The 22,399-nt window shown below is 55.4% G+C and overlaps 1 protein-coding gene across 3 annotated transcripts in view; it reads left to right on the top strand.

Moving 5' to 3' along the window:
* Positions 1-14,137, top strand: part of AP1B1 (adaptor related protein complex 1 subunit beta 1) — a 51,807-nt gene extending 37,670 nt beyond the window's left edge. For 2 of the 3 annotated variants that reach the window (XM_082418539.1, XM_082418541.1), the window contains 11 exons: positions 1,232-1,330; positions 1,805-2,064; positions 2,680-2,881; positions 3,685-3,705; positions 4,303-4,446; positions 8,778-8,923; positions 10,252-10,381; positions 10,684-10,768; positions 11,401-11,487; positions 11,580-11,734; positions 13,216-13,355. In XM_082418539.1, coding sequence (XP_082274665.1) covers positions 1,232-1,330; positions 1,805-2,064; positions 2,680-2,881; positions 3,685-3,705; positions 4,303-4,446; positions 8,778-8,923; positions 10,252-10,381; positions 10,684-10,768; positions 11,401-11,487; positions 11,580-11,734; positions 13,216-13,290 — 1,404 coding nt within the window. In that variant the 3' untranslated portion in view covers positions 13,291-13,355. Of the gene's footprint in view, positions 1-1,231; positions 1,331-1,804; positions 2,065-2,679; positions 2,882-3,684; positions 3,706-4,302; positions 4,447-8,777; positions 8,924-10,251; positions 10,382-10,683; positions 10,769-11,400; positions 11,488-11,579; positions 11,735-13,215 lie in introns of all 3 variants that reach the window. The other variant, XM_082418540.1, reaches the window with a different exon arrangement.
* Positions 14,138-22,399: the final 8,262 nt, after the last annotated feature.

Below are 22,399 nucleotides of genomic sequence, written 5' to 3'. Positions count from 1 at the left end.
CACTGATAGCGTCTTCAGAGCTCACAAGAACCCCCTGAGGTAGGCCACACCTCTCCCTCAACGACTGAGGGTAAGTGGCTTTCTCTAGGCTACCCAGCCAGGGACTCGAGCCAGGTCTGAAAGCCAGTCCCCGAGCCGCCTCCTGTCTTGGACACAGCTAGCCTGCTCCTCTGCCATTGGCCCGTGTGTCACCAGATTGCAGGGACTCTGGATGCTTAGTCCCAGAAACAGACTGCATCCCCTCAATCCTGCCTCCTGCTGTCAGCCCGCCCTGCACACCAGGGCAGCTAAGCCATTTGTTTTTGTAAGTTCCCTCCTGCCGGACAGGCCCAGGAGGTGCAACCAGCCCCGTTGCCACCGTTCTGCCGCAGGCCTGTCCCTAGCACAGTCTGGGGAGCCTCAGGCTGTCCTCTTGTCCCAGGACTGACAAAATGCGATGGGGCTAAGGAAGGGCTATGCACAGAGAATTGTTCTTCAGAGGTGTGTTTTTAGTCAGCAGGTTTTTCTTAAGTGCCTGTTACACACCAGGCACTAGAATGAACAATAGCCAGGGATGCAGCAGTGACAGACACGATCCCTGCCCTCAAGGAGATCTCTCCGCAAGGCGGCCCTGTGGCTGGAAAGCATTTCCAGTACTGTGGGGTGGCGCCAGTGAGGGGGACAAGAGGCTACAGAAGTGGGAGGGGGCACAGGAGGCGTGTTCAGGTGAAGGCAGTGGCAGGTGAGAGGTGGGGCTGGTGGGGGCAGGGCAGGAATGGTTCCCGCCCTCTGGTGGAAGCACAGTTCCTCACAACAGGCTGACTGTGTGAGCCCTGCTGCCCCAGTCTGCTGGGCATCCCTGGCACCTGTTCCACTTGTTGGCAGATGGTCTTTAATAAGCATACCAGGCACACGTGTTGCCTCCGTAAGCTGGGAGCTCCTGAAGGCTGTGAGGCCTGGAGCCCTGATGGGTTTCTGGGACCCTAGCACTGGGCAGCAGCCTCCACCTGCCTGGGGTTGCCAGATAGCACCGTGGCCAGCTCCTTCCTGAGCAGTCGGGCCAAGGTCCAGGCTTCTCAGCACTACCTGACCCCTGCTGGACTTGGCCTGTTTGCATGGCTAACCCCAAACCCAGGAAAGCTGTTCTCAGTCTTTGAACATCGTTTTCCCTCTCTGAGGTCCTCACCTGGTTTCCTACTGTCCCCACAAGAAGCTTACACTCCTTCCTCACCTCCTCTCTGTCTTCCTGCAGGTCCAGCTGCAGCTGCTGACAGCCATCGTGAAACTCTTTCTGAAGAAGCCGACAGAGACCCAGGAGCTGGTGCAGCAGGTCCTCAGCTTGGCCACTCAGGTGGGTGCGCAGCCTCCCTGCTGTGCCCAGCACAGCCCTTGTTCCACGGAGGGAGCTTCAGTCCAAGGAGCCAGACCTGGGTGGTCCTGCCCCTAAAACTGGCACCACTGGGGTTTGGCCCCAGAGCATTCCAGGATCCCTGCTCAAGGAGCTCAGTCACAATCAAATAGAGGTGGGGCGGGGGCAGGTGGTGACTTTGAGCCAGACCATAAATGAGAGAGGAGAGGGAAGCCCCTGAGAACCGGGAGGGCAGACGGTGGAGGAGGCAGGGAACAGAGGCAGGAGCGGGCTGGGGGGAAACTGGGGGGCTGGGCCACATCTGTTCAAGCGGTTTACGGGTGTGCTCCCGCCAGTTCTCAGGTTGCCATCATCAGTCGCCCTGTGATCCCACCCGTGTCGTGGGACTACGGATGGGGCTCCCCCTTCCCCTCACCTGGTTGCTCTGAGTTTCACTGGCTTCTCATCACCTCCCAGGACTCAGACAACCCGGACCTGCGAGACCGCGGCTACATCTACTGGCGCCTGCTCTCCACGGACCCCGTGGCTGCCAAGGAGGTGGTGCTGGCGGAGAAGCCGCTCATCTCGGAGGAGACAGACCTCATAGAGCCCACGCTGCTGGACGAGCTCATCTGCTACATCGGCACCCTGGCCTCCGTCTACCACAAGCCGCCCAGCGCCTTTGTGGAGGGGGGCCGGGGCGTCGTGCACAAGAGCCTGCCGCCCCGCACGGCCTCGTGAGTACCGGGGACCACTTGCTGGCCTGAGCCTCCCCACCTGCTTCCTCGGTTCAGTAGCACAAGCGCTCGGGCCTGAGTCTGAGCAAAATTACGATTCTAGCAACTTTTTAGTGAATGCTTACTACATACCAGGTGTTGACTCGGTGACAACAGCTCTGAGAGATGTCCCCTCTTAAGAGATGGGGACAAGAGGCATAGAGAGCTTGAGTGCCTGCTGCAGCATCCCAGGCAGCAGAGCTGGGCTCAGACTCTATTCTGCCTGACTCCAGAGCCCTGTTCCTCTCGCCTTCCTGCTCTGCGGCTCCCAGGGTTGTTGGCCTGGTTGTCCAGTCCTCTGGGACCGGCACCTGCTCTTCTCTTTAGAGTGGGCTGAGTGAGGGGAATACAGATGGCCCTCCCTTCCCTCAGCCCATGAAGCTGGATCTCTCGGAGAGCCAACAAGATGGATCAGGCGTCGGAAGTGGGAGAAAGGAGGGGATATAGACAGGCTTCTGGGACAGTGAGGAGACCCAGGTGCCTGTCCTGAGGGTGGATCCTGGAGACTGGGGGCTCTGGCCTCCCTGAGATAGCCTGACCCACCACCCTGCTGAACCTCTTTCCCTGTCCTGGCAGGAGTGAGAGCACAGAGAGCCCGGAGACGGCCCCTGCCGGAGCGCCCCCTGGCGAGCAGCTGGATGTCATCCCCACCCAGGGCGACCTGCTGGGCGACCTCCTCAACCTGGACCTTGGCCCTCCGGTGAGTGGCCCACCCCTGGCCACCTCCTCGGTGCAGATGGGAGCTGTGGACCTTCTTGGCAGCGGCCTCGACAGCCTGGTATGTCCTGGGGCCCCCTCTGGATGAGGTTGATAGTGATCTTTGGAGGAGCGATCATTGAACGCCCTCTCTGCCAGATGCCAACCAAGGGCTTCAGGCACATTTGCCTGCAAAGGTGATCATGTACACCTTACACATCGGTGAGAAACTGAGGCTTAAAGAGGTCAGGTGACCTTCCTTCCAAGAGCACACAGCTGCTAAGCGGCAGACACAGGATTTAGCCCCTTGCCGGGCTGCTGAACCCCAAGAGACCTGGGGCAGTGTAGGGCCTGTCCTAGCCCCTTCCCCTGAGTCTGGCACCTTGGCCCTGTAAGGCTGGAGGAGCCATACCTGCATCCACTTACCCCGCACGCTGCACTGGTTGGGGGTAGCAGCCCAGCAGGCCTGAGAGAGACCCATGAGAGGTCAGGGACAGTCCCTCCTCCCCTGTGAAAGGGGTGGTAAGACTGGCCTGGGTGTTTCCCTGGGATTTCTTCAGGCAGCTGGTAGAGCTGGGTGGAGGGGGCAGTGGGGCCCTTGTCACTTGGCCATGCCTGGCTCAGGTCCCCAAGGCCACAGCATAGGAAAGGGTAGGAAGGACGAGGGTGGTCAAGTGAGGCCAGTGGGTCATGCCCTTCATAGAGACAATGTGGACCCCTCATAGGCCCGGCACAGCCTCACACCAGGCGCCTTTTGGGTGGAGCAGCAATGACTAATTTTCTCCCCCTTTCCCTCTCTTTCTTATCTCTTTGTGTCTTGTTTCCTGGCTTTTCTCTCTGCATGTGGCTGCCTGTTCTCTTCACTCTGCCTGCTTCTGCTTGGAGATGGGGGATGAGCCTGAAGGGGTATGGTTCAACCCTTGTGCCACCAACCCTGCTCGTAGATCGCCCACCCAGCATCCCAAGGGTCGGATGATGTCAAAGCAGTCCCTCCCTGCTAGCCCTGGCCTCTGTCCAGTGTCCTGGCAGCCTCCGCATTGACTGCCCAGCATCCAGCTGCCCTTGGGCCCCCATGTCCATTAATTCCTCAGCCCATCCTCACTACCCTATGATGAAGTTGCCTTGTTATCCTGAGGCTCGCCGGCCCTCTCAGTCCCCACGACTCCTCTCTGACATCCTGGGGTGCGTGCTCCTGTCTGCTGAGCACAGCCCCCTCACAGCATTGTGTCTCAAGTACCCCTTTATCCATGGGCTGTTAGTTTGTGAGTGTCCCCAGCCCTTTCCCTCAGGGCCTGCGGGGCACGGGAGGGCTCGGCCTCTCCTCTCCACCCACCTCACTCTGTCTTGTTTCTGCAACTTAGAGTTGATGTGATGGCAGCCCTGCAATACCCCCGCCTGGCCTGCCCCCCTGTTTTCTAAAGGGCCAGGTGGCCACACTCATCCTGAGGCCCTGATGTCCCTGCCTTTGATGCCCGCCTTTGACCCGTTTCCCTTCCTTTCTAGATCGGGACCCCCAACTTCGTGTCACCCCCAGCAACAGCAGTACCAGCCAACCTAGGAGCACCCATGGGCAGTGGCCTGAGTGACCTCTTTGACCTGACCAGTGGCGTGGGCACCTTATCAGGATCATATGTGGCTCCCAAAGCAGTAAGTGCCATGGCTTCTCTCGTGGCAGGACATGTGGGCTCCTTAAGTGGCCCACTGTGTGGGATTGGCTCAGGCCGGCCAGGATGGGCTCCCGGAGCAGCAGTTGGCCAGCACGATGCTGAGGGCAGCAGGGAGCACAGGGAAGGGATGCTAAGTCGGGCGTGGAGGCCTGGGGAAGGCTTCCCAGAGGGTGGTGTTGCTGGAGCTCAGGCCTTCGGATCAAGTCAGAATTAGCAAGGCAAAAATGGGGAGAGGGCTCCAGGCCCAGAGTTGAGGGAGAGCCCACACCTTCCGGAAAACTGGCAAAAGTCCCATCTAGTTGGGTCAGTGGTTCTCAGTGCTGTCCGACCCAAAGCTCCTTATTGATAATAGGGGTTTTATAACTCCCCCTCCTTTCATAATAAATGAGATCTGTGGACTGTACATCCTACCTACACATATAATTTCAAAAATGATAAGATGTTGTCATCGCATAAAAGAGGCTTAAAAGGAAGAGAGTGAAATGATGTGTTTCTGTGTTGTGGAGGCTTGGGCATGCCCGCCCCAGATCTGATGACATTGTTGGGTGCTGGCAGCAGTGCAGAGTCACAGTGACACCACAGCTATAGAGAGTATTTGTAGCTCACGTGCCATGAGTGATGTGGCCAGAGGTGCCATTAGTTTCTGAAATGGTGACTGACTTCCAGTAAAGTTCCAAACAAAACAAGGAACAGGCTTCCCTTGATTTTCACCATCATTAGTTTCCTAGAAATTTCAGGGCATGTTGAAACCATGCAGAAAATGCTCAAGGGCTGCAGGACAGTGGCTCATTGTGAAGACCGTTGTCCCCAAGGCAGCATCCCTGACCCCAGCCCACCAAACACAGTGTTTCCCCCCCGCCACCACTGCCTGCCTGGCGGTGCCCCACAGTGCCCACTGGGCCACCCAGGGCAGTACCCCCGCCCCCCACCCCCAGACTCTTGCCTGGAGCAGAGCTGAGGAGGGAGGAAGCTGGTGAGGTCGGCGGCACCAGCTTTGAGGCTTTGCTCTTGATCCTGGTGCAGCAGGAGGCATTGGAAGGTTTTAAGCAGAGATGAAGCAGATTTGCACTTGAGAGCGATCCTTTGGCCACCATGTGGAGGCCAGACTGGAAAGGCTAGAGCAGAAGCAAGGAGCCAGTGAGGAGACTGGCAGGAGTTGGCTGATGGCTGCCGGACAGCAAGGCACTTGTAGGGGTGGAAAGGAGGCTGGACTGGAGGCAGACTGGAGGCAGGTGTGGCAGGACCTGGGGCTGGCGGGGAGGGGGATTCCAGCTGGAACAGTGGGCAAGGGGCAGGGTGAGGGAAGGAGAGCTGAGTTCGGGATGTGAGAACACATGGGCCTGGCACTAAGGAGAGCACAGTGTGGGCCAGGCTTTCAGCCTCAAGGAAGCTGCCAGAGGGGACAGACGTGGCCTGATCCCTCACAACACTCAGGTCACACACCACGTCTGCTGCTTCGTTCCCAGCCAGAGCCCCTCTCTATCTTCTGAGGTCCCCTCCCCAAAGCAGGACACAGCAGGGCTTCAGGGGCACAGGGACATCTCCCTCATGACTGGGAAGCTATGAGCCAGCACCTGCCCTGCCCTGCCCGCTACACCACAGTGGTGGTGGCCAGAGCCCCCAGCCAGGATTCCTGGCAGGATCTGGGCCTGAGGGGCCCCCAGCAGACGGCAAGTCTAGTGCTAGCAACCACACACTTCCGTGCCGGGTACTGCATGAACGTGGCATGGCCACCATCCCACTGAGTCCTCCCAGCAGCCTTATGATGCTGTTATTCCCATTTTTGCAGTTGAGAAATCTGAGTGCTTTTGCCTAAGGTCACATAGCTGGTAAGTGACAGAGTCTGGAACTAAATGTAGGGCTGTGGCACCAAAGCCTCTGCCCCCAACCCTTATGCGATCTTTTTTTTTTTCTTTAAAGATTTAATTTCATTTATTTTTGGCTGCATTGGGTCTTTGTTGCTGTGCACAGGCTTTCTCTAGTTGTGGTGAGCGGGGGCTACTCTTCGTTGTGGTGTGCGGGCTTCTTACTGCAGTGGCTTCTCTTGTTGCGGAGCACGGGCTCTAGGCACGCGGGCTTTAGTAGTTGTGGCTTGCGGGCTCTAGAGCCAGTAGTTGGGGCGCACGGGCTTAGTTGCTCCGCAGCATATGGGATCTTCTCGGACCAGGGCTCGAATCCATGTCCCCTGCATTGGCAGGTAGATTCTTAACTACTGCGCCACCAGGGAGGTCCCCCTTATGTGATCTTAAAGTGTTTAAGAACCTCAACGTGCCTACCTTAATGTCATGGGTTGTCAGAATCAGCTGGCCCTCGGGGAGCTTGCCCTCTGTATGTGGGTTCATTTTAACAGATATTATCACTGCTTTGTCTTAGTGGAGAGCCAGATGAGTGTACCAACCGGAAGGAGAGGTGAGGGGATCTCAGGTTAGGAGTAATCAGGGCAGGCTGCCTGGAGGAGGAGTCCTTGCAACATGGGCAGGACTTTCTCCCTCCTGTTACCGTAGTCACAGGCGAGTTCTGGGATGTGGGTATGCTCTCCCTCCAGAAGCAGTGGCTGTGCGGGCTACATTTTCCTGACAGTGCTGTGACTACCTCGAATTGTTTGTCTTGCGTACATTCCCCGCCCCTCCTGGTCAAGGGGGATGAGGCTCTCTGTACAAGAACTTGGAGTTCCTCAAGCACTTGGACCAGTGGGTGCTGACAGTTCTAGACTCCATGAACCTACAATGACCAAGAGAGATGAGGTCCCCACCCTCGGCAGTCAGGACGGTGACAGTGCCAGAAAGAGCCAGTTCTGCAAGAACCTGGGAAAGGAAGCCAGGTTCCTTGGAGGGGCGGGGAGCAGGGAAGTCACCGTGGGAGCCCTCTGAGTGCTGTGTGCCAAATCATAGCTCATGGCTGAAGCCATGAGATTCTGCCCTCACAGATTTGTCTGGGGGAAGCAAAGCATGATCAGAGTTAGCAATTAGGACGGGGTCAGGGTGGGGCGTGCTTTCCAAGCAGAGGGAACAGTGTGTGTGTGAGGACCAGAGCCCAGGGAGAGCAGGGCACCAGGCCTCGGAGGCCGTGGGCAGTGGAAGCATTGCAGGATTGAGGGGGTTCAAGGGTGCCATGATCAGATTTGCATTTTAAAAGATGGCTTTGGCTGCTGTGGAAATTGGGGATAGAAGAATTGGGCAGCTATGCGGTGGCTGCCATCTTACCTGGGGAACTCTGATGGTGGCTCAGACGCAAGTGGTGCCTGTGGAGAGGGGAGAGCAGAGGACGTGGTGGCAGATGGGAGGAGGTGGTGTTGACAGGACCTGAGCTGCATGACCATGGCGTGGGGGTCAGGGTGGGCTGAGGGCTGGTGCCCAGATGCTCTGGTTCCTGGCGTTGGCGACTTGAGAGACAGTGGGGCATTCACTGACATAGGGCACCTGGGGAAGCTGGCCTGGGGTGGGGCTGTGAGCTGTCCTGGTGAGAATGGCAACCTGAGAGGCATTTGCGCGTCCACAGGATGGCCCCCACTGGTGTCCCTCACGGGCAGAGCTTTTAATTCATGCTGTTCGCTTAGCAAACGTTCCCTGAATACCAATCTCACACCAAGCTCCGAGCCAAGGATACAAAGACAGAAAAGCAGAACCCTCCCCCCGAAGAGCTGTCTGGGGACTGAGAAGACAGTTTATTTGCTAAAACGTCACTGCAGCGGGAGCCTGGAGAAGGAGCCTTGGGGCAGGCTTCCCGGAGGAGGTGGGCTTGAGCTGAGACTCGGATGACAAGGGCAGCCAAGCAAGCAGCAGAAGGCCTGCCAGGCGAGGGGTCCTCTTAGTACTGTCCTTGGTCAGGCCAGTTTGTACAATTAAAGGCCAGCTCTGCCTTCTGTGAGGAAGGGCAGGCAGTGACAGCCAGGGAGGCCTAAGGCTCTGGCCGAGGCCCAGAGTGCCCTTGGCTCTCGACTCTCCTTGGCTCGTCAGGAGGCTGGCAAGGCCCGCTTGTCTCATCGCCTTCCTCAGCCCTGCTTCTGAGTCGTCCTTCTCTGACCTCGGGAGACTCGGCTCAGCCTTGGGCACACCAAGTTCCTCCCTGCCCTGCCCTGCGCTGCTCCAGCACGTGGCCACACTACGGCGGGGGGTCCTGGGCAGGCTGTGCAGGAGTCTTCTTCCCATCCCACGGTTCACATGGTCGTCCCCTGATGGTAAAGGCAGGTGTGATCGATCTGAGAGGCCCCTTTAGGTGTGAGGGAAGGGGGGTGGGGGAAGGACCCTCACGTGGGCTGTGGAGTTGGGGACATGGTGAACACCAGCCCCCTTCCCATCGTCTTCCCTGCAGGTCTGGCTCCCGGCTATGAAGGCCAAAGGATTGGAGATCTCAGGCACTTTCACCCGCCAGGTGGGCTCCATCTCCATGGACCTGCAGCTGACCAACAAGGCCTTGCAGGTCATGACCGACTTTGCCATCCAGTTCAACCGCAACAGGTGAGCTCCCCGAGGCCAGCCTGCTGAGAGCCCATGCTGGTGACTGCAGGCAGGCGCTGAGGGCTGTGGTCCTGGAGCCTCTTTCTGGTGAAGGAGGATATTCCTCACAACCACATCTCAGACCAAAACTCTCTAAAGCAGTGATTTTTCCCCACAGTAACCTCTTTATGTGGACACCAAAGTATGAGGTGGAGGGGCAGCGCACCTCCCTTTATTTTTGCCTTCCCCCACTGCCCGGGGGGCATTTTACTGACATAATCTCCAGATCTGAGCAGCTTCCGTCTCAGGACCTGTCTCTAAGAAGGAGGATGGGGAGTGGGCCTGCCCGCCAACCTCCCCGACGTGGCAGGATTAAATCACCAGACAGGACCTCTGTGAACGGTGGCTGCTCCAGGCTCCTCACCCCCACCAGGTCCCCTGTCAGTAGGGAAGGTCTCCTGTCTGGCACCATCAGGGTCTTCATGGACCAGGCCAGCTAGGCCAGGGCTCTCTGGGGGACCCCAGCAGCCTCTCCTGATGATCCTTCTTCCTGAGTGGCTCTAGTGATGAGCAAACTGAGCCTCTAAGAAGTTGACTGAAGGGGCTGTTTCCTCAGGGAGAGCCTGTGGGCCAGTGGTTTCCCACCCTCCGTCAGACCAGGGAGGGTGGGCAGCTCTGCTGCTTACCCTCAGGGGACCCTAGAGGCCACAGAAACACTCCAGTGTCTCTTACGCTCTTGGGCATACTCCTGATTTGCTCACATGCTGCTATACCAAGAAGCAGGGCTTTTCTGAATCTCTGTGGCCATCTTATGATCTAGCCAGTTCTGGCCCAGACAGTAAAACCCAGTGTCTTGCTTGGGATGGTCACATCCCTCCTGGGAGATGGAGGTTGGTCACTGAGAGTTGGGCAGTCACAGAGTTTTCAAATTAAAAGAAGCTTAAAGGCCCCCTGGTTTGTTTTGTTTTGTTTTGTTTTGTTTTGTTTTTTTGTTTTTTCCCCTGGTTTTAAATGGAGCTCCTTGAGGGCAGGGCAGGGCAGGGGCTCGCTTACCTGGGCCTGCCCAGCACCTCACCCAGAGGAGAAAGAGAAACAGAGATGGGCTTCAGGCCTTCAGCTGTCCCAGATTTCTCTTCCTGTTCCTGTGGCCATTGAGGGGGTGGGGAGTGGGGTTCAGGAGCTTGTCCTTCAGGCCTGGGTCTGGGTCTGGGCCTGGGCCTGGGATGAGGCCAGCTCACTGGAGAGGCTTCTCGCCAGCTGCTGCCCAGGCTCTGGAGCCCCAGGAGCCCACCTGTCCTGTGTCAGCACCTGTTCCCCTGCCACCTCCACGGGGGCTTCTCTCTCCCCAGCTTTGGCCTGGCCCCCGCCGCCCCCCTCCAGGTCCATGCGCCGCTCAGCCCCAACCAGACTGTGGAGATCTCCCTGCCCCTCAACACAGTGGGCTCAGTCATGAAGATGGAACCTCTGAACAACCTCCAGGTGTGTTCCGGGCAGGGCTTGGCACCCCAGTCCTTACCCACCTGCCCTGGGGAGGAGCCTGGGGGAACTGTCTTGGGCCTGGCTGGTGCTGGCAAAGGGCTGTCTGTGGAATCTTGCTCTTGGACACAGACTGGGGGCGGGGATGGGGAGTGGGGGAGGCCGGTGGGAAGGGGGTGTTGGGCATGGCTACTGGGGAAGTCATGAGAGGGAACCTGCTCAGGTGGGCTCACAGCGAGCAGGCACTTCCTGGGGCCTCAGGGTATCGAGCATCAGGGACTAATCAGGGACCCCCTTGTTCCTAGGTTGCCGTAAAGAACAACATCGACGTCTTCTACTTCAGCACCTTGTACCCGCTGCACATCCTGTTTGTGGAGGATGGGAAGATGGGTGAGTCATGAGGGTACCCCTGGGGTCCCTAGAACAGATGGATTGGCTTTGCCCCACGATAGAGTCCATGAGTCGCCGGCTCCCCTGCAGAGTCTAGAGTGAGGGTCACACCTTCACCGGGGTCCCCAGGGTCTTATCTGGCCAGCTCTGCCCCTCAGCCTTGCCTGCAGCCTCTAGACAGTCGTCCCATGGGCCCCCTGAGGCAGGGAGCCTCAGCCATGTGTCACACCTGATGCCCATCCCCTGTGCCCCAGCTAGAACCCCTGGGAAGACTCATCCCAGCACCCAGAGAGCATGGAGCACTTTGCCCACATCATCTCTGCCACGTCAGAAGCCCTGTAACACCGCTGTGACTAATGAGCAGGGTGCTTGGCTCCAGAGCAGCAGGAGGGCGGATGTGGGTGGTAGTGGGGAGAACTCTGAGGCCCAGAGGCAGGAACCCTGGGTCTTTTGGGAACAGCACAAGTGGCTACCCTCACAGAGCTCAGGGTTTGCTCAGGGAAGCAGGAGGGACTGTGGCAGAGCCAGTCCTGTCCTCAGCCTCAAGGTGGCACTGTCCCCCGACCCACTTCCTGCTGAGGGTGACTGAGTGGGATCAAAGGTGTATCAGGATCCCACCTGTACTCCTCCAGACCGGCAGATGTTCCTGGCCACGTGGAAAGACATTCCCAATGAGAACGAAGCCCAGTTCCAGATCAGAGACTGCCCCCTGAATGCGGGTAGGACTCCTGAGCCCCACCCCCACTCCATGCTGCCCTTCGCCTGTGCCCCAGGCCTCCCCATCTCTGACTGGGGGCCTTCTGACCCCCAGAGGCCGTGAGCAGTAGGCTGCAGAGCAGCAACATCTTCACCGTTGCCAAGAGGAACGTGGAGGGCCAGGACATGCTTTACCAGTCCCTCAAGCTGACCAATGGCATCTGGGTGCTGGCGGAGCTGCGCATCCAGCCCGGCAACCCCAGCTTCATGGTGAGGGCCCCCCCTCCTGCCTGCCTGCCACGGGGCCTCTGCCTTCCTGTCTGGGCAGCCTCTCCCGTTCCCCTTCTTCTCGGGCTAAGGGTCGGCCCTGATTGGGGGACACTGTAGCCCAGCTGAGCTGGGATCCCTTTGAGCCTGGCATTGGAGGAGCATCAGAATTCTGACCTTAGAAAGCTTCCAACTCAGTCCCATCTAGTTTCTCAGATAAGACACCAAATTGGGTCTCAGAACAGTGAGTTGGACTAGAAGATTCTGTAAAATTGGGCCCTGTGAGGCGGCCCAGTTGGCCCAAGGCCTGTCTGACTGGAAAGTGGCTCTGCTGGGCCCTGGCCCTGGCCCTCCGGCTCTTCCCCACCTGAGTGTCCTCCTGGGAGGACGTGGATTCCAAGCAACTCATCCTTCCTGACCTTTGAGTGAGACCTCAGTCAGGACGTGGCTTCCCAGAGGCCAAGCTGCTGTTCCAGGCCCCAGAGAGCCCAGGCTTTGCTTCTCCCTGCACCCAAGTCTCGGGCAGGCATGACCCTCCAGATGCTGCTCCCTGGGCCCCGCTGGTGGTGTGGGCGCAGAGGTCGGGTGGGGCCTCGGCGGTGGCTTCAGTGGTGGTAATTTCCGTCTCCGTGTTCGGTTGCTGCATGTCCACCTTCCCTGCTGGTGCCCGTGGTGCAGGACTTGGAGGTTAGCGGATTGCTTTTCTCTTCCTCTTCCCCTCCATCCTCCCAGCCATACCTCGCACACCCCATCTCTTGGCCCGGCTCTCCTGAGTTGGCCTCACCCCGCTGCCCCCCAGAGCCGGGCAGACACGCATGCAGGCTGCAGGCAGGAGGATAGGCTGCCCTGTGCTCCTCAGCCTGGTGCCTTCACTTCCCACAGTCAGTGTGCACAGAGCCCTTCAGAGGAGACTGGGGCCCTGACTGCTAGAGCGCCACGTGCCCCTCCCCCTTCCCAACGGCCCCCTTCAGAGGGGTGATGTTGGCAGGAGGGGTGGCTGCGCTTGTCTCCGCTGCTGGGGCTCTCCAGGCTCTTCCCGCAGTTAGAGCCGAGCCAAGTCTGGCGTGCCTGCTTCCTGTGCAGGAAACCAGAAAGACCACCCAGTGTCCCCATGGCCTCCCTCCCGGCCCCAAACCTCCTCCGCCCTCCATGGGCTGTCGGGGGCCTGGCAGCTCTGCAGGGTGCGGCCAGCACTGCCTGGCAGCCTCGGGCTCGTGATTCACGCAGCAGAGGGCCACGGTGGCGGGCGGACAGCAGGCGTGTGGGCTGCGAGTAAATTTGGTCCCCACCCGGCTGGCTGCGACGGCCGCCCCCTCGCCTACACCACACAGCTGCCCCAGCCGCTGCTGCCACCAGGCCACGTGTGCGCACCACCCTCTCCCATCTGGTTCCCTCCTCTGCCTTCCCCGCCTGTTCCTTCCAGGCCCTGGACAGGAGCTCCGGGAATGAGCGCTCCCTGTCCCCTGACCCCTCTCTCCCTGCAGCTGTCCCTGAAGTGCCGAGCACCGGAGGTGTCCCAGCACGTGTACCAGGCCTACGAGACCATCCTCAAGAACTGAGGCCCCATCCAGCATCCGCTCCAGCCTTCCACCAGCCGCGTCGAGGAGCCCCCTGGGAGGTGGCAGCACCTCCTTCTCCCGGGAGGGGCCGGGCGAGGCTCCTGGCACCCACAGGCTTCCCTGGTCCTGACAGTAGGGCCTGCCCGGGTCCTCGGGATACTCCCGTGCTTGAGAACCCCCTCTTTCCATTGCTGCTGACGTTTAGCGTCAGGTGAGGAGGGGACAACAGGAGCCAGAGCGGCACAAGAGCTGGACGGCGAGATCCAGGGTTCTTCTCTTGCTTTTCCCAGCACCTGAGGGCGAGCACACAGTTCCCTCCCCAGGCTCCCAGCCCAGGAAGCCCCCTGCCCCAGTCTCTCTTGGGGTGGTGTTAGTCTCTCTTGGTGGTGCCCTCCCCACTGCCCCTCTCTTGGGACGGGCCCTGGCAGGCGTCCTGGCGTGTGTGGAGGGTCCACTGGGTACCAGGAGAGCTGCTCTGTCAGGGCCTGGGGCTCCCAGGACCTACAACCCCACCCTCTCGAGCACTGAGCCGCTCGGGGAAGACCAGGCAGAAGCTCCCAGAACCCCTCCTGGGCTCCTGCTCCCCTGGCAGACACGCACGCCCGCTCCCCCTCTTGCCCGCGAGGACGGGCTCTGCCTCTGATATATTCCTCGGTGTGCCCGGGGTTCCTGGAGCGGAGACATGGCTGAGAGGTGGGGCATGTGGGCAAGCGGGGTGCATCCTGTCTGGGGTTTCTCCTTAGCATCTGCTGCCCCCCTCCTGGCCTCCCAAGTTTCAGTTGTGTCTGACAGAGCATTAGGTTTTCCTGTTACTGCTGTTTAATAATAAAGATTCTGCTTTTGGCAATCACGGACACTTTTTTCCTCTTCCACCAAATGTCAGAATTAAAAACTGCTTCCAAGTGGTTGAGGATGGTTTTCTTGAGCCCTGCAGTAACGATGCCTAATATATATAAATAGAGACTATATATTGTATGTTTACTCTTATTTTCAAAAAGAGAAAGTGAATAAAAATGATGACATCAAGTGTGTCCCTGGCCAGTGTGTCAGGTCCTGAGGCTCTTCTGGGCAGGGTCCTGGATCTCCTGGGGTCCAGGGTCAAGGGCTTGAGCTGTCAGCCCCTCCCTAGCCGTGCTGACAGTACCTTTCCCTCTCTTGTCCTTGGAAACTGCCTGCTGAGGCCTGCTGGTCTCCCAGCACCTCTCCCACCCTTGACCCCAGCTCTACCCCAGCCCATGCCATCTTGACTTTAGATGCTGGGAGGGCCGAGCCCATCTTGGTTTTCCTCAGCTCCTGGGTGCGGCAGGGAGGCCCAGCACCAGGCCTGTCTGGGCGGGCTGTTCCCTGCCCTGCATCTGCAGCGGCCTCCCCAGCCACCACCAGGGACACCCCATGTGGCCCCAGTTCTGGCACTGGCCTGGCTCCCGGGGTGGGGAGGGAGGTGGGGGGACCCTGGGCAGGGCTCTGTGGGCAGAGCTGCCAGTGGGTTCTCAGTGCCTCGTGGCTGGTGGGCCCTCAGCCCCTTCTTGTCATGGCCACTCCCTGCACCCTGCCCATGCCGGACACACTGCTGTCCCAGCTGCCAGGGCTGGAGGAAGGGCATTGGCAGGGGCGCCTGGCCTTCCACTGCCCCACCTCTGACCCCTGGGGTATCACCATACTGCCCTGGGACCCCAGAGTCTAGAACCAACCAAGGCCCCTGACTGCACAACCCCAGTTCTCGCCTCACCTGAAAGTGTCCGGCTCAGAAGGCCCCACACAAACGCAGCTGGAGTCCCCTCCGTCTGTGGACTCACCGCAGCCTGCCCTGTCACCTGCCGTCCTGACCTGCTGAGGCCCAGCGCCCACCCAGCCTTGTGAGTGCACTGCTGTCCCCAGTGGGGCGATGATGAGGCCCAGGACCAAGCCCCTGAGGTGAGGGGGAAGTGCCAATGAGGAAGGCTGTCCTGGCCGGACAGAGGCCCTTGGACTGTCATCGGACACCTTGGGTTCGTGTGCTCAGGCCTCAGGCGGTTGTGGGAGGAAACTTACCATGATTTTGTACCTCTCCAGCTTTCCTGTCCCTCCCTCACCCCAGTGACACCCATCACGTGCCTCCTACCCCTCATGTGCTCTTCCCGGTGTGCTCAGGCGTCCTTATTCTCAGCTCCCGATGCTTCTCAGGGGCCTTGGCATCTTGCGGAAGATTCTCCAGTGTCCTGAGCCTTCCCAGCCAGTCGGGGAATTCAACACAGCAACCAGTTATTTGAGAGGGTCCAACAAACACCCAGGGGCCTGATGGGTTCCCTGTGTGCCAGACACCCTGCCAAGGCCTGCGGCATGACCTCATTGAGCATTTTTTTTATCTTCAACTAGTGGTTTGTTTTATGGAGAGAGTGATTCTGGACCATGGTGAGATCAGTCACACAAAGGATAAAGTTCTCCCTTCCACACTTCCTCAGTTCTTTTTTTCCTCCCTAGAGGCAAAGTTTGTTGCTACATTTTGGTTTTCCAGGAATAATTCTGTGCCTGTATAAAGCAAATCCAGGGAGTTGTTTACTAAATAAATAGCACACCCTAGACGCTACCAGCACTTTGCTTTATTTACCTATCGGTACAAATAGAGCCACCTTGGAATTTCTTGTGCAGATGGGCTGGTGTCTGCAGATGGACATTCTGGCTGTTTCCATCTGCGACTCCAAGCAAAGGTGCAGTGAATATCTTTCTAGACATCCTTGCTCATAGACACAAATGCAGCTATAGGATCTAGCCCCAGAATTGCTGGACCAGAGGGTATAAGCATTTCACATTTTAAATTTTAGTTCTTGTTTTGAAAAGGTAATGCATTCACATGGTTCAAAATCCAAAAGGCAAAAAGAATATAGAAGTGAAATATTCCTCCTTCTCATTCTTCTCCCTAAAGGGACCAATGTTACCTTCCAAAGAGACTCAATGATGTCTAATACGATTTTTTCCCTTTTTATACACAAAGAGTAGCATGGAATACACCCCGATCTGCATCGTACTTGTATCTTGGAGACTTTTCCATTATTAGCCCATTATAGAGAGCGGCCTCATGCCTTTATATGACAGCCATGTGGTTTTCCATTGAATGGAGGCACCATGATGAACCAGTCCTCGCCGTGATGTCCTCTTAATTGTGTCTTTGGTGGTGTTGGTGCAACTGATACTGCAAAGAACATACATTTTCATGTCGGTGAATTCCTCAGACTGAAATTGCTGGGTCGAAGGTAGGTGTGTGCATCATTTTGATAGCTACTGCTAAAACTTCTCTAGTTTACAGCCCCACCAACCAGGAATGCGACGCCTGTTTCCCCACACCCTCACACACTCAGCGTATCGCGGTGTGTTTAAGTGACGGGCAAAAAACTGTACCTTACTGTGTTTTAAACATGCCTCCGTTCATGTGTTTTCGAGCCATTTGTGTGTCCTTTTCTGTGAGCCGTTTTCATATTTGTTGCCCTTTTTTGATATGGTTATTGGTCCTTTTCTTTCCAATTTGTCGTTATTTCTCCCCATTTTGTTACTGTTTTTACTTTTCCATGCTGAAATTGTGTTGGGCATTGTCTTCCTTTAATCTCTTCCTTTTTTTTTTTTTTTATAAATTTATTTATTTTTGGCTGTGTTGGGTCTTCGTCGCGGTGCGCGGGCTTCTCGTGGCAGTGGCTTCTCTTGTTGCGGAGCAGGGCTCTAGGCACGTGGGCTTCAGTAGTTGTGGCACGCGGGCTCAGTAATTGTGGCTCGCGGGCTCTAGAGCTCAGGCTCAGTGGTTGTGGCGCACGGACTTAGTTGCTCTGCAGCATGTGGCATCTTCCTGGACCAGGGTTTGAACCCGTGTCCCCTGCTTTGGCAGGTGGATTCTTAACCACTGCACCACCAGGGAAGTCCTAATCTCTTCTTTCTTTCCAGTGCTTGTCTCATCTCAGTTTTTGCATTTTGAGCCTGTTCCATGTGGGCTTTATGTTAGGAACGAGGTAGGGATTCAACTTTCTTTTCCCAGATGGTTACCTAGTTGTTTCCACACCATTTACTGGATAATTCATCTTTTCCCCACAGATCTGAAATATCATTTGTATCATATACTAAATTTCCACATATATATCAGTGCTTTTCTGGACGCTGTTCAGTACCAGAGAATTTGTCTTTACATTGGTCATTGCGTTTGTTTTTGTTTGTTTTTGTTTTTGTTTGGCTGTATCATGTGGCTTACGGGATCTTCCCCAGCCAGATATTGAACCCAGGCCATGGCAGTGAAAGTCCAGAATCCTAACCACTAGGCCACCAGAGAACTCCTCACCACTGAGTTTTTTAAAAAGTACCTTTATATTTTCATAATTTATAGTACCCTCTTATTCACCCTTTTGGTCCCATTTGAACTTTAGAACTAAGTTTCTTTTTTTTTTTAATGATGGTATTATTTTTATTTGGATCACATCAAATGTTTATATTAACTTATGGAGAATTGACATCCTCAAAATGATGTGAGGATAATAATATTAATAATATTAATCTGGACTTCCCTGGTGGCGCAGTGGTTAAGAATCTGCCTGCCAACACAAGGGACACGGGTTCAAGCCCTGGTCTGGGAAGATCCCACATGCCACGGAACAACAAACAAATAAATAAAATAAATAAATTTTTTAAAACCCCAAAACAAATAATAATAATAATAATACTAATCTGTACATCCAAATATAGGAGTAGATGCCTTTCCATTGTTTCATGCTTTCTTTTACGTCTCTATAACTTTTTTTTTTTAATAAATTTATTTATTTTATTTATTTTTGGCTGCGTTGGGTCTTTGTTGCTGTGCGTGGGCTTTCTCTAGTTGCGGCGAGTGGGGGCTGCTCTTCATTTTGTGCACGGGCTTCTCATTGCGGTGGCTTCTTTTGTTGTGGAGCACAGGCTCTAGAGCACAGGCTCAGTAGTTGTGGTGCACGGGCTTAGTTGCTCCGCGGCATGTAGGATCTTCCCGGGCGAGGGATTGAACCCGTGTCCCCTGCATTGGCAGGTGGATTCTTAACCACTGCTCCACCAGGGAAGTCCTCTATAACCTTTTAAGTTTTCTTCATTTAAAAGTTCTTGCATGGGGAATTCCCTGGCAGTCCAGTGGTTAGGACTCGGTGCTTTCACTGCCAGGGCCTGGGTTTGATCCCTGCAAGCTGTGGTGTGCCAGAAAAAAAAAAATTCTTGCATGCACATTTATTCTTCATAGATACATGAGTTTTTTCTATTTTTTTGTTCCTTTTGTAAATGGGATCTTTTCCATTCTTTTCTATATATATAATATGTTTATGATGTAAATATGTTTATTAATATATAATACACAAGAATAAGAATAATATATATTTATAATATAAAATAAATAACAAATTATATAACACATAATTTTAAAACTAAACTCCAGACTTTATTCAGTTTTCACTAGTTTTCCCACTCATGTCCTCGTTCTGTTCCCAGATCCCACGTTCCATGTGGTTGTCATGTTTCCTGAGTCTCCTTAGGTCTGTGACAGTTTCTGAGACTTTGTTTGTCATGACCTTAACCATTCCGAGGAGTGCTGGTCAGGTATTTTGTGGACTGTCCCTCAACTTGGGTCTGTCTGATGTTTTTCTCACGGTTAGACTGGGGTTACAGGTTTTTAGGAAGGAGACCAGGGAGGCGCCCTTCTCGTCCCATCGTATCAGGGGTCCACGCTATCAACGTGAGTTATCGCCGTCACATCAGCCTGGATCACTTGGCCGAGGTAGTGTTTCCAGTGGTCTCCACTGCAAAGTTAACTTTCTCCCCTTTCCACACTCTGTTCTTCAGAAGCAAGTCACGAAGTGCAGCCTACACTCGGGAAAGAGCGTGGGGGCAGGGAGCAGCTACATAAAATGTTTGGAATTCTTCTGTAAGGAAAATTTGTTTCTTCTCCTGCATTTATGTATTAATTCAATCATTTTATATCAGTTTGGACTCATGGATATTTATTTTATAATTTGGGTTTAATCCAAAAGTGCAGTATTTATTTTGTTACTTAAATTTTTTAAGCTTTGGCTCTTGGGAGCTCTTTCAAGTAGGCTCTGTGTCCCTTTGACATGCCCCCATCCTTTGGTTTCTTTTGATCACTTCCTTACTTTCCAAAACTATAAGATGCTCCAGGCTCATCTTTTATTTGTCCTGCTCCAACCCTAGCATCAGCCATTTTCCAGGGAGCCTGGAGAACAGAATTAAAAACCAAGATCTGGGTGCTGGGTGTGTTTGTTGCTCTTGGGGTGGCACTTCTAGGCCCTTTTGGCAGACAGAACTAGGAAATACCTGTCTACATACTTACCTGTGTGTACACACATATGCCTCCGTTATAGTTTGTAAACTAGCATATAAAATGAAATTATTTTATATGTACAAACTTAGTCCCCCCACCAGCCTTACTAAATTGTCTTGTTTTCCTCTTTGTATCATCTCATTTCATCCCACAACAACTATATGAAGTCAAGACCATTATTATCCCCTTTGAAGGAAACTGAGGTTCAGAGAGTTTAAATAACTTGTACAGATGACACCCCTCCAGGGAGGCGGTTTCAAACCCTAGAGGTCTCACTCCAGAGGCCTGGAAGCCCTGCCCTGTGCTGCCTCCTTGTGTCCTGATGGTTATAAAACCCCATGGCATTCAAAGAGCTGACGGGCTACAATCAATGGGCAGTCTTACGATGGCCACCAAGGACCCACCGTGCATGAGGCATCCAAGTGGTGAGGGTTTCCCCCATCAGGACTCTGGGGGAGTGAGTTAAGCTGGGACAAGTGATTAACAGGCAGGAAAGACTATGATTAATGGTCAGTGGACTGACGCAGATGGCTGGGCAAGAGGAGTCCAGAGCAAATACCCCTGGGAGCTGGACGTGGTCCACGGTGCTCAACCCCAGAGAAGGGCTGGAATCAGGCTGGATGGGAAGAAACCTTTTGGGCAAATGTCAGGCAGCGGCCGACAGGCAGCCCGAGTTCTCTGGCTAGCTAGTCTTTGGGAAGCCTGGCCCTGGGCAGCCCACTCCTGTCTCAGCTCAGCTCCCACAGTGACAGGGGCTTCCTCAGAGTCCCTCCCTACAGGGCCACAGGCTCCAGCTGACCTCCTCCTGAAGCCCTTCTGGTCTCTGAGCCCCAGTGAAGTTGGGCTTCTCAGAAAGTCAGCTTCAGTGGCCTAAGGTCCTGGGTTCTGGTCCCTGTGCTGCCACTTTCCTGCTCATCCCTTTGAGCCTCAATGAGCACAGCTACAGGCTACAGTCGAGGCTTGGCACATCACAGGTCCTTTTTTTTTTTTTTTTTTTTGGCCGCACCTTGTGGCTTGTGGGATCTTAGTTCCCCGACCAGGGATCGAACCCATGCTCCCTGCAGTGGAAGCTTGGAGTCCTAACCGCTGGACCTCCAGGGAATTCCCCACAGGTCCTTGATAAATGGGAACAGCTGCTAGTGATACTGATGGGAGAGTTCCCTTGGGAATGTGTCACCCCTGTGGAGTGTGCACGACTTTGTGGGAGCTTTTGGACATACTCTGTCCAGAGTGTCTTCCATCACTCCAAAAACCACATGCTGGGGCCCAGAGATGCCTCACACACAGCCCTGTTTGTGGTTCCCAAAGAAGCCCTACCCAAGAATAGGGCGCTCTGTCAGAAAGTGAAGCAAGGAAGGTTTCCAGGGTAAGGACACCCAGAGCTGGCTCCCAAGTGTGGGCGGGAGGGTGCTCCAGGCAGGGGTTGGTCCCGAGTGCCCCAAGGAAGACCATAATGATGTCAGCCCCACACCCTGCTGAGTGCCAACAGGGAAGGGGGTGCCTAGTTTATTTACTCCCTGCCTTGTTCCCCAAAGGAACTGAGGCAGCTTACAAAACCCAGATGCCTGAAAAGTTAAAAAGTCAGAGGGGAAATCGGGTGAAGGGAAAAATCACAGCAGGAAAGTAAGATAAAGCCAAGGGTCCCCACTCACTGGGCCTGAAGACCTGGAACACCTGCCAGATGTAGCCACAACTCTGGCTCTGCTCTCCCTAGTGGCTGAGAAGAAGAGTGAAAGCAGACCCATATCCCTGATCCAGGTACCATTGCCTGCTCCCAGGAGGATGAACCCCATTCCCCACTTCAAGACTCAGCTCCTTCTCCCTCTCCCACTTCTCCCAGGCTGGGGTGGGCATGTTGTCTGTGCTCTTACAATTCCCGCATCCCATCCCTAGAACATTCTCTCTTAAGGCAGGACTTTAAAAAAAATCTATCTCAGCATCCTGGCAAGCAGTAAGATTGGGGATGTTTGTTGAAGACAGATAAGAAAAACCCTTGTTCAGTGCAGAAACAGACATGCCTGTGCATTTCACCCAGTACCTGGGCATCAGAGATGTGGGAGTCCCCCACTGTAGGGGGTAGGCAAGCAGAGGCAGAGGATGGGGCCGGTAAACCCAGACTTCCCAAGCCCTGATGGGGAAGGAGCTTCCCGCCAGCTCCAGGGAGGGATTTGGGCTCTGGGAATCTGGCGTGGAGGCTGCAGGGTTTGAGGGAAGCTACAGTGGAGACTTAGAAAACTTGGCCTTAGCCATGATGAAGGTGGTGTCGACCAATTTCTGGATCTTTCAGCATTGTTGGGACAGGGATTTGGGGCTGAGCTGCTGGGACCTGGTGCATACCGGGTTCAGCACCCTCTGTCCCACGCCCCCCTCCATGATGCCATTTGACATGTTATTTAGTGCTGGCCATTTACCCCTGTGGTCAGGAGGGAGGTGGGAGAGCTCCTCAGAGGAGACCGCAGGGTGGTGGGTCAGGGGCCACCCACTGCCCCCCTACCTCGGAGAGTCCCCTCTCCAGCCTTAGTTTTCTTTTCCTCTCTCAGAGACACCAGGTTGAGGCTTTGATTCAAGGATCACATATCTTAGTATAGGGCTTCGCACGTAGTAGGTTCTCAAGAAAAGGTGTCTGCCTTTGATGGATGTGGAGCAGAGCCGGCGCAGTGCGGCAACTCGCCCAAGGTCACACAGCTGGGCCGGATCCGACCCGGGCGCCCTGACTCCAGCGGGCCGGATTTGTGAGGAGCCAGCTTGGGGGAGCGGTGTTTGGAGGAGGGGACAAGGATGTGGGCGGGAAGGGACTTCTAT

Source organism: Balaenoptera physalus, assembly GCF_965194825.1.
Source record: "Balaenoptera physalus genome assembly, chromosome: 12".
Classification (NCBI taxonomy): domain Eukaryota; kingdom Metazoa; phylum Chordata; class Mammalia; order Artiodactyla; family Balaenopteridae; genus Balaenoptera; species Balaenoptera physalus.
Note: the sequence above shows the minus strand (reverse complement) of the source record. Positions and strands in the feature narration are given on the sequence as shown.